Genomic DNA, 10,532 nt, shown 5'->3' with positions numbered 1-10,532 from the left:
CCTGATCATTTTCGAGGAGCAGACCATCGCTGAGAATGAGCCATGTGTGGATTAAACACATATTTGATTAAAACTGCATTTGATTATTTTTTTTCCTCCAAGTCCATTTCCTTCCGCGCTGCCTCCTGAGCCCCCCTGATGGATTTGTGGGTAGGAGCGTGCGTGCACTGTGTCGTACAGATGAGGACTCGGGACTGATTACAAAAACAAATTAATCTTTATTCAGACGGGAGTGCAGTAAATCTCTCAAAACACAAACAAGTATTTACAGCTCCATAATCGTGTGTAACAAGAGGAGTCCCATAAAATCCTCTAGAAGAGTGCGCCCTGGCTTTTTAATGTAAGGCTGCAGAGGGGCGGTTTTGAGCAAAACTGATTAAAAGCAGAATCTGATTACGATCGTTCATATTCAGCTCTGAAAGCCACCTGCCTGTTTCTCAGGTGCAAATGGGTTTAGTGAGGAGGATTATAAGACATCCGACACTCGGCATGCTGTGTAATGGGACAAAACATGAGGTATACACGAGGAGTCTTCTGGAAATGCCTGGAGAGCACCTTGCAGGAGAAAGAACAGAGCTTAACTATACTGCAGGAAAGATGAGAGAGGGCAAGAGAGAAGAGCACGACCTAGTAAATTAAACCTGGCGAGATTGGGTTTATCCTTAATGCAGCTTGTAAGACAACTGAACAATAGAAATGTGGGTGTCCCTATTACGCAGCGCAGTCTTGCACTGACTGGATCGATATGACATCAAAGCTCATCATCAAACTCAACTCAAGGCATTGAAGCTAGTCTGCCTTTCAATAGTCAAGGCCAGGGTGCACTCTCCTAAGTGCTGACCGCTGCCTATCAGAGAGCGAGGGGTGAGCATTTACCTGCTTAAATAGTGAACAATGAGAAACAGAAAATATTTACATTGAAGCATGTACAGTGTAAGTCCAGATGCCTTGGAGCTCTTACAGCTGTTCCTTGACATTTCTTCACAGCATCTCAGTGGTTGACCAATCCATAGGTCATAACGTTCTCAAAGTCCTTGAAGCTGATATGGCCGTCCGAGTCGTGGTCCACATGTCTGTCGGGAGAGAAAATTCACAAAGTAACTCAAGGCAAAGACTCTCAAAAAACAACATGTGGCTCCTCTTTTACTGCCCTGGATTAGTAAAATAATCCACCTTTGCAGTAAAACAAAGCTCTGCTGATCGTTTAACACAGTTTAACAATACATGGTCTTAAAGCTGGAGTTAATGTAGAACTGCTAATTCACCCTTTAACTCTGAAGGTGAAATAGCAATATATAGCAACGCAGACAACAACCTTGCCTAGCTAGTGGCTAATGAAAAGGCAAAGAGAAAGATTTAAGATGAACATCGATAATTTGGAGACGAACTGACTTATTTGCGTTTATAATCACTCCAGCTGGTTTCCTGATACGTTTAATCTGCAGCGAGACACTGCCAAACACTGGAAAGTCGCAAAGCTTAAGTCAGTTTCTTGTTTGAATTTTCCTGTTCCACCTTAAATGGTGAAGCAGTTACGTTCATTTAAGGTGTAACGGAAAAATTAGAACAAGAAGCTGGCGAATGAGAAGTTGACTTCAGCCTCATAACAAGCTGAACTTTGAGAGACATTTTACAAGAAACTGTTCTACTTTTGAGGAAAAGTTTCCTGCTGGAGATGCGAGAAAAGTGGCTATAGCTGAGCTAAAGCTTAAAGTCTGCGTTTTTGTTCATATTTTTAGCCTATAGTAGTACATTAGCACATACTGAGACATATTTAGAGACAAGATGGTAAAATAGACTACCATCAAAATGTTGTGGCTCCCAAGGTGGTTTGATGTTTACTGAAAGGACGAAAGGGCTCTTTTTCACATTTGGGTAGCCAACCCCGGCAGGTGTGGGTAATATTTTTAATATTTTCTACAACACTCACCAAATACATGCTTGCATCTGTAACATAATATTAATTCTTAATATAATAGAAGAACTATAATCCACATAATTCTAAAACAGGTGTACTGCATGATACGATTAAAAAGTGCATCCCACCCTGCTGTAGCTTTTAGAAAAATGCTGAGTATACCTAGTTGGCCGTGATTATGGATCAAGGTCTAAGTTTCATCAGAAACTTAGATGATCTGCATTCAGATGTGTGGGAACTCAGTAAGCAGGGATGGAAATTGTAGTCAAAAGCGCAACTCGGTCACTGCGATGCTTGTTCATTAGTGTGATATGTAAAGAAAAACAGAAGAGCAACAGTTCCTCAGGTGACTGAGAATGTCTATGTAGCACACGATCAGACCGTCTCTGCAATATTATAGCAGGGCTGCATTGCATAAACCCCTCTTTACAAAGACAAATGCACATTTGAGAATTCAGTGGTGTAAAAACCATCAACACTGGTCAACAGAGTTGTGGAAATAGTGATCTGGCCAGATGAGTCATCTTTCACCAAAAGTGAGACTGCATGCGTGGTGTTCAGCCCTGAATGCTTAACCCCTACAGTGAGGGGGTCTGCTTGTTCTGTTATCCTACGGGGGGCAATGTGCTGCCATGGTTTGGGTCCACTTGTCTGCTTATAGGGAAGGGTCACTGCAAATCAATGCAAAGTTATTTGGTCTTTGCAGTCACCAGATTTCAATGCAACTGAACACTAATAGAGGTTTTGGAAGTGTTAGCATTCACCACCATCATCAAAACATCAATTGAGGGAATATCTTTTGGATAATTTGTGTTCCATCATATACGTCAAGGTACGCTGAAGCTGTTCTGGTGGCTTGTGGTGGCAACTTACTGAGACACTTTACCTTTACATTGGTTTTTCTTTCGTAATTTGTTGCATTTCTCATGATGCATATTGTGTATCGTGAAGATATTGTGATGTGATGTCTCTTATCGTGATGTTATGTGTTGTCTACCTTTAGGCAACAGCGTGATCTTGTTAGTTAATGAATCCTAAACACAAGTGCAAAGTAGCCTGAAACAAACTGCACACAGCCAGAATGCCACCAACACAGAAAAACTGAAGGCTTTATTGAGCAACTGTCAGTGACTGATATTAGCTCAAAGCGAAAACAGGAAAAGCAATAAAAAAAACTGTTTCAGCTTCCTCCCTCAAATTCAATATGGCATGCTGTGTTTAATTTCGACACCGGTCATCTTCATCAGTATCACTCTCGGTAATGCAAGCTGTGTATGACACAGTGTTATTCTGGAACAAATACATATATTGATAAATGCCTAGCCAGTACGTTTCCTATGCCCTCAGATTGTATAAAATGGTCATTTGAAGCTTGCAGTCCCACTTGTTTCCAGTGCCGGTGGCTATGTGCTGTAATAACAGAATGGCAGCAGTGGTGGCAAGCCCACACACTCCTCTCCCTCCTGAGCTGCTCGTCTTGCACTGTAAAGCCACAAGTGAGAGCTGCCTGATTGACTTGAGTGAGCCGGCGCTTGACTTATTTCATGTCCTGATGGAGGTCCTTCCCCAGACAGGTGGTGGGCGTGGGAGGGAGGAGAGCCGCTCATTTTCAGCCGACTGAGCCTTTTATCAGGCCTGAGGGTGAAGGCATGCACTAAGAGCAGCCAGCCCAGTGGAAGAAGCTCCAGCAGCAGGGCAGGGTTTACACTTTTTCCCCTGGCAGCCCTGGATATGGGTGATGAGGGAGAGAGTAGCACAGACGGTGCTGCTGAACGCTTGCAGGAAATGCTCAGATTATAGTGACTTCAAATGAGAGCTAGCCATTTCATTTCCAGTAAGATTGTTGTTTTTGGTGGTGATGCTGGCACACCGTGAGCCTCATTATTAGCACACAGTAAGGTATGTAATACAAGCCATTCGGATTCCTCTAAATAATGCAAACCATAGTAATACAAACCATATAGATGAAGTGGCATAGCCACAATGTCATTTTAAGAGGGGCCTGGTTACAAGTTGAGGGGGATAACTAGGAAGTATTGCTCCTAGTTATCCTCCTTAGTAGCCTATTGGTCACAAAAATGGAACAGTCCTAATGAGGCTAAATGGAGAGCAAAAATGGAGCCCACTGCGTTGTGTTTGTTGCGTTTGCATTTCTTCATGGAAATGGAGGAGATGTTCTTATCTAGTACGATAAAATACACATACAAATACTTCTAAATAAAATACGATATATGGGCGACATACGATCTATGGACGAACGCTTTAATTGATCAGTCATTTTACACTTTATAAGGTAACGAAGACGAATTCAAGGAATGTGAACAACTTACATTTTAAAACAAGCTCTGCTCCAACGGCTTTGTTTTCCGTCATTTGTGTACATAGAACTGTGGGTAACCGGAAGGATACACCTGAAGTGTCCTTGAAATCGCTCAGAACGGAGGCTGCATTTCTAGGCCGAATACGAAGGATCCTTCAGTTTGGAACAGCCTGCTACGATGTAGCAGCCGAGAAGTGCAGCCTAGGCTTTGGAACGCAGCTAGAGATTTCCTAATTATTTTTTTCTGTAGTACTGAGCTTTGTTTTCTTCATGACAATCAACTTACCTATTCACTAGTCAGGTAGGTGGTAACCTGTGCTAGGAACAAGCAAGCAGCGCAGCTAAGTTCCAAAATCTGCAGAAACAGCTAAACAGGGTAATACAGTGTTTACACGTTGGTGTTGTCCATGCCCGTGACATCCAATGGCAGGATGCAGCGGTGTACCACGTTACCAAGAAAACAGCAGCTGCTTAAAACTGGTGACGATCAAAAGGCAGCTTTGGTGGTCACTTTTATTTGCTTATGGTGGAAGAAGGCACAAGGATGTAAGATCTCAGCACTTTTGGCTCATCCTGTACAATAAGAGTGCAAGGTGAATTACATTTTGAAACATCTGAAGCATTAGGGCATCAGGACAGCATTTGAGCAGTGAAAAGGAAGGGGGGCTTCCAGATAAGTAGGCCTGCCCCTGATATAGAGTACAATATATAATACAAACCATATAGAATACCCTAAATAATACAAATCATATAGAATACACTACATAATACAAACCATCTCAAGTGCATTATGTAAAAACACTGGCTGGATTAAGTATGTGGACTCCATTATGTAATACAAGACCATTGGTGATCACCCTGCACAAACACACCTTAATTCAGTAAGTTACAAGGTTTAATAGCTGTGTTAGAAGACAACCTGTGCGAGACTCTCGAATTGGAATCGGACACCCTTGGAAATATGTAATACAAGCCAATAGACTCTCTCCAGTATTAAATATAGATAATACATCTGAACTAGATATACTACCTGTATAACACTGTATGTGTAACAAATAATGGTTCATGTACTGTGTAGAAATCAAGGATCATCAAGTTTTGCTGTCTTTATTCCAATTTAAAGACGTGACTTTAGCCACTGTCCTATCCTCTACACACTCCAGAGCCATCTCAATGGACCAGAGAGGAAATGTTTCTGTGTGCTCTCAGAGCGAGCAAACGCTCGATGGCATCGGCAGACGAGTGAGGATGAACGAGCAGATAAAGACGATGCGAGAGCAAACTGAATTGCATCAGTGCAGGGAAGGAGGGAATTACAGACTATTGGAAGAGCTTTCTTTTTCACTCAGTGCCCACTTCTCCATTGGAGATTAAACTCAAATGGCCATACTGTTGCTGGAGTGGAATCTCCTATTTCCTGCTCATTGGATCTTCCTTCCTCCATCCGCCGCTTATTGCCAACACCATGTCACGCAAATCTGAGAGCATCCGTGTTGCCCCATCTGATAAGACCAAGCGTACATGCAGAATTCATTAAGTGGACGTTGTAGCTGAAGCCAGAATCAATCCAGGGTGAAAGTCACTACAAGAAAACCCGTCTCTTCTCCTGTGGGTGAACAAAAGAACAAACATGGGTGGGGATACTCACGGGGGGGAGGCTGTGTGTTTTCCTGCCTCATTCTCTCACTGTGTGATTTCTCTATTACTCCGAGCAGCAGACTGATCGAGTGCAAACACAGCAGATGTGAGGGAAATTTGGTAGCAACAGGGAGGAGAATTAAAACAACATTAAGTATCCAGCAACTGGAAAATCACACTTTCTTGTTCCATGCGGGTGACTCCCGTTCAAATGGAAGTGTGCTACGGATCTAATTAGATTCTAATGCAGTCCTCCCCATGGAGGAGAACCATTGAGATGTCCTCAGTGCTGCTCTTCAGAGACCCTACATCTCTCCACTGCTCTCAACACATGCCTAAGACACCCAACGGTACTTCAGCACTGGCAGAACTGATGCTGCAGCCATAATCACTAAACTTGCTATTAAGAACTGATTAGGGTGAATGACTGCATGTGCTAGCAATCTAATTAAGCAGTGATTGTGACCGCTTTATGTATCACTGTGTTTGTCTGACTTATCTAACAAGAACGTCGAAGCAAGATGTCAGGCAAACTTGAAGACACAATAGAGATTCTTCAGGCTGCTTCTTCTGATAGCCTGCCAGACACAGTTATCTAAGCACTGTCAGTCAATGGAAAAGTCTACAAAATCTTTATCAGGGCCAGGGCTGTGATATGTCCCCAGAAAATAGTGACAGTGGCAGATCTCAAATTATGTTACTGACAATGGTGGCCTGTACCTTTGGATGTTCAACTGAAGCTCTTTCTACCACAGTCACCAACTCTGGAGAACTAGAGTGCTGCCAAGTTCAGCTCCAACCCAAAAGTCTGAAACCTAAACACACATTAGGGGCATTCAGACAGTGCCTATTTTGCGAGTTTGGACTGTGCCTTCAACATGTGGTGATAGAGTGCCAGTCGACCCCCCCTTGTAACTGTGGCAGGACTGTCATGGGACTGAGGAACAGGAAGGAGATGGGGTGGTGGTGGGGATTCTGAGAACTTTGTCATGGGAAACGGAAGGTAAGGATGTGAATTTATAGGGTGTTAGATTGGAGGGTGAGGGGTTTCAGGCATGCTTCTCCTCCCAAACTTCAGTTATTCCATAACTCCATTTAAATGCAAAATGTGCCTTGTCTCATGACTAAAAAGAAGCAGGATGCATTTCTTAAGGAGGCAAGTAAACACAATTAATTGACAAGTGGGTAAACACAAGAGAGTGATTTGAAAGAACACAAAAGGCTAAGATAAATGATAAGCATTGCAAAACTGACATAAACGAAGTTGACGTTTTTCAACTTAAATGTATGGTTTAAAACTGCAAGGTGTGCTGTGCAGGCTAGACGGTGTGTATTGCTCTCTAGACGACAATGCAAAAAAGCACACTTGAGGCATTGTCTAAACGCCTCCATATTCAGCTTATAAAGCCTTGTGAAAAACACTGATTATCTAGAGCAAGTGGGGTTGATTAGGGTTGGAATAAAACTTTAACGTAAGGTAGATCACTGTTCTAAAATATACTGTATAATATATACTACCAACTAAAACTACCAACTTTGCATGACGTCGATCAGGAGCATTTCTCAGTCGTTCAACAAATCACCTTGTTTCATGAAACTTGTTTCAAAGTTGCAACTGTTGGGGCTGAGTCTCAAACGAGTTGAAAATAAGTTGCAGGATACGTTACTTTATGCAGTGCAAGTGAAATTTAGTTTAATGTAAGTGTCAAGCAACTAGAGTTGCATAAAAGTTTCACCATGTAAAGCTAGCCTACACCCCTACATAGTATAGTACACTCTTGTCTCCTGGACCTGGACTGCTAGCTGTCCCTAAGTTCACACACACACACACACACACACACACACACACACACACACACACACACATCTTTTGAGCCGCTTATCCTTCCGGGTCACGGGGGGAGCTGGAGCCTATCCCAGCAGTCATTGGGTGGAAGGCAGGATACACCCTGGACAGGTCGTCCCTAAATTCAGATTATTCAAAAGTGGAGGCGGACCTTTTAGCATCATAGCCCCTAAACTCTGTATCCTAGCTCTTATAATCTGGCTCTTAAATTCCACTTTTCTCCATTTTTTAGTTCTCTTTTATTCCTGTTAAAACTGTTTTTGTTCATTTTCATTTAACGCTGTGATCCACACACTCAGGCAGTGACCAGGCTTCAGTGAGTGATGAGGAATTTCCTGGAAACTGAGCAGTGATGAAAGCTCACTCAAGCATGCAGATCTTCTAATTACTGCATTGTCATAGCTAGAATACCGTCATAATCAGAATAATACCACCCGGCTATGGGATGTTGTTTTCATTATGATGCCGCGTGGCAGCTGTATCTGTGAAAGCTCAGCCAATTGACTCGTCCAAGAAGCAGCCAAACTCATCCAGACTTCTCAGAAACACTTGCCGCCTGTGATCGGTGCTCTTTCAGATAACGTGTGCTGTAAAGGAGTGAAATAGAACCTGGACAAACAGAACAGCAGGAGCGCCAGGCTTCTTAAGCACATAGGATTTGTGCTGGGACAGAATCACAGTGGAACCGCGAATGGGAAAGAAGACTGGGCAGCATGTCCTCAGCAAAAATGTGTTGGACAACCCTAACTGAGATAAATATTGCCTGGCCAATGTGTTGCTCTCACTTTTCCGTGCCAGAATTCCCCGCGGAGGATGCAGCACTCTTCCCAGGAGACACAGCCCGGTAATGACATCATCAACGCGCACCAGAGGCACAGGTATATTAATCTGAGGGCTGCTTGGCTGTTCTTTTATTTTTTTCATTTTATTCTTTGCTTTTTCTTTTTTTTTTTGAAAAGGGAGCTGTGGGAAAAGAGGCATGGCAGAATGCAGGCGCTACTCTGTCATTGTCAGAAGAAGCACACTTAGCTCCCATACTGACGCTGCAGAAAAGTGAGAGAAAAGATGCTCGGCCAGCTTCGCTTGCACGACCTCTCTGCGCAAACACTTAGTGCTGAACGTTATGATTTAGAGTGCAGAAAAGCATGTGTCCAAATTGTGCTATGAGGCAGTAAATCAAAGTTAGCTATGATGTCAGCTGCTAAAATGCATGGATCCAACATCTGGTTTACTAATATATGGTTTTTAGGACTTTACATACGAAGCATGACTTTTTGCTTTACTTGGACAAGAATGAAGTTAAACGTGTATTCCAAATGTTAAGAAGAGCCATTTTGTCTTTTCAACAAAAATCAAACCACCTTGGGAGCCACGACATTTTATGTCCATTTTACAATCCTGGCTGTAAAAATGCCCCAGTATGTGCTAATCTACTAGTATAGGCTAAAAAAACATAATATAAAACAAAACACACACTTACTTTGCTCTGCTGTCTGCTTTAGCTCAGCTGTAGCAGCTTTCTCGCATCTCTGGCAGGATACTTTTTCGCAAAAGTAAAATAACGTTAGTTTCTTGTAAAACATCTCTCAATGATGATTTTTTACAAGGCTGAAGTCAGCTTCTCACTCACCAGCTTCTTGTTCGAATTTTCCCGTTCTACTTTAAATGGTGCCTGATGCGGCAGAATGTATCTGCTGCACCATTTTAGGTTGGAATGGAAGAATGTGAACAGGCTTTGAAGTTGGTTTGTTTTGATTTGTTTTTTTATTTGTAGTGATACTGACAGATAAGAAACGTTTGACATCTATACAATGCCACGTACACTATTTGCACTATTTTCTATAAATTTGATTTTTTGTCTGGTTAGGGTTATTGTGTAAGGTTCCTTTTAAAAAGAAGCAGAACAACTCAATACATTCAAAACAAGCTTTTTTAGGTTTATGTTGACATACTTTTACAACCCTGTTTCCAAAAAAGTTATGACGTTGTGCAAAATGTAAATAAAATACAATGCAATGAATAGTATTTTCCCGTACTTGCTTGATACAGGACTTAGCTGCTCAATATTTTTGAGTCTCCATTTGCCATTTATTTTGCTTCATAATGACCAAATAGTTTAAGTTGGTGACAGATCTGGACAGCAGGCAGGCCAGTTTAGCACCCAGACTCTTTTACTATGGAGTTATGTTGTTGTAATACATGCAGAATGTGGTTTGGCACTGTCTCACTGAAATAAGCAGGGCTTTCCTGAAAAAGACATCATCTGGATGGCAGCATTATAAATATAAATATCATTCAGCATTAATGGTGCCTTCACAGATGCGCACATCACTCATGCTATGCACCCATCACAGATGCTGGCTTTTGAACTCTGATGCTGATAGCAAGCCAGATGGCCCCTTTCCTCTTTAGCCCAGAAGACGTGGTGTCCATGATTTCCAAAAAGAATTTCAAATTTTGATTAGTTTGACCACAGGACACTTTTCCACTTCGCCTCAGTCCATTTTAAATGAGCTCAAGCCCAGAGAAGAGGATGGTGTTTTTGGATTCTGTGTATATAAGGATTCTTCTTTGCATAGCAGAATTTCAACTTGCAAAAAAAAGGTTTACTTAATTGTGGAAAATATGTGTTTCAGTAGTGACAATTCTTTATGCTCCACACTGATTTTCCAACTTTGGGACACATTTACTTCAAAACAATGGGATCTAACTGCTCATCATGTGTCCATTAGGGACAAGGATGCAATCTTATTTCCTTCTATAAAATGCAGGGGTGTGGCTAAAAAATATGATTCCACTTATGTACTGAA

The 10,532-nt window shown here is 42.0% G+C and overlaps 1 protein-coding gene across 1 annotated transcript in view; it reads right to left on the bottom strand.

Moving 5' to 3' along the window:
* Nucleotides 1–286: 286 nt before the first annotated feature.
* efcab11 (EF-hand calcium binding domain 11) overlaps nt 287–10,532 on the bottom strand; it is an 83,483-nt gene continuing 73,237 nt past the window's right edge. Inside the window, exon 6 of the mRNA XM_036593615.1 lies at nt 287–1,073. Within this exon, the coding sequence (XP_036449508.1) occupies nt 992–1,073 (82 nt within the window). The 3' untranslated portion in view covers nt 287–991. The remainder of the gene's footprint in view (nt 1,074–10,532) is intronic.

This window comes from Colossoma macropomum, unplaced genomic scaffold (assembly GCF_904425465.1).
Source record: "Colossoma macropomum unplaced genomic scaffold, Colossoma_macropomum, whole genome shotgun sequence".
Taxonomy (NCBI): domain Eukaryota; kingdom Metazoa; phylum Chordata; class Actinopteri; order Characiformes; family Serrasalmidae; genus Colossoma; species Colossoma macropomum.
The sequence above is the reverse complement of the archived record's forward strand: the minus strand, read 5'-3'. Positions and strand labels throughout refer to the sequence as shown.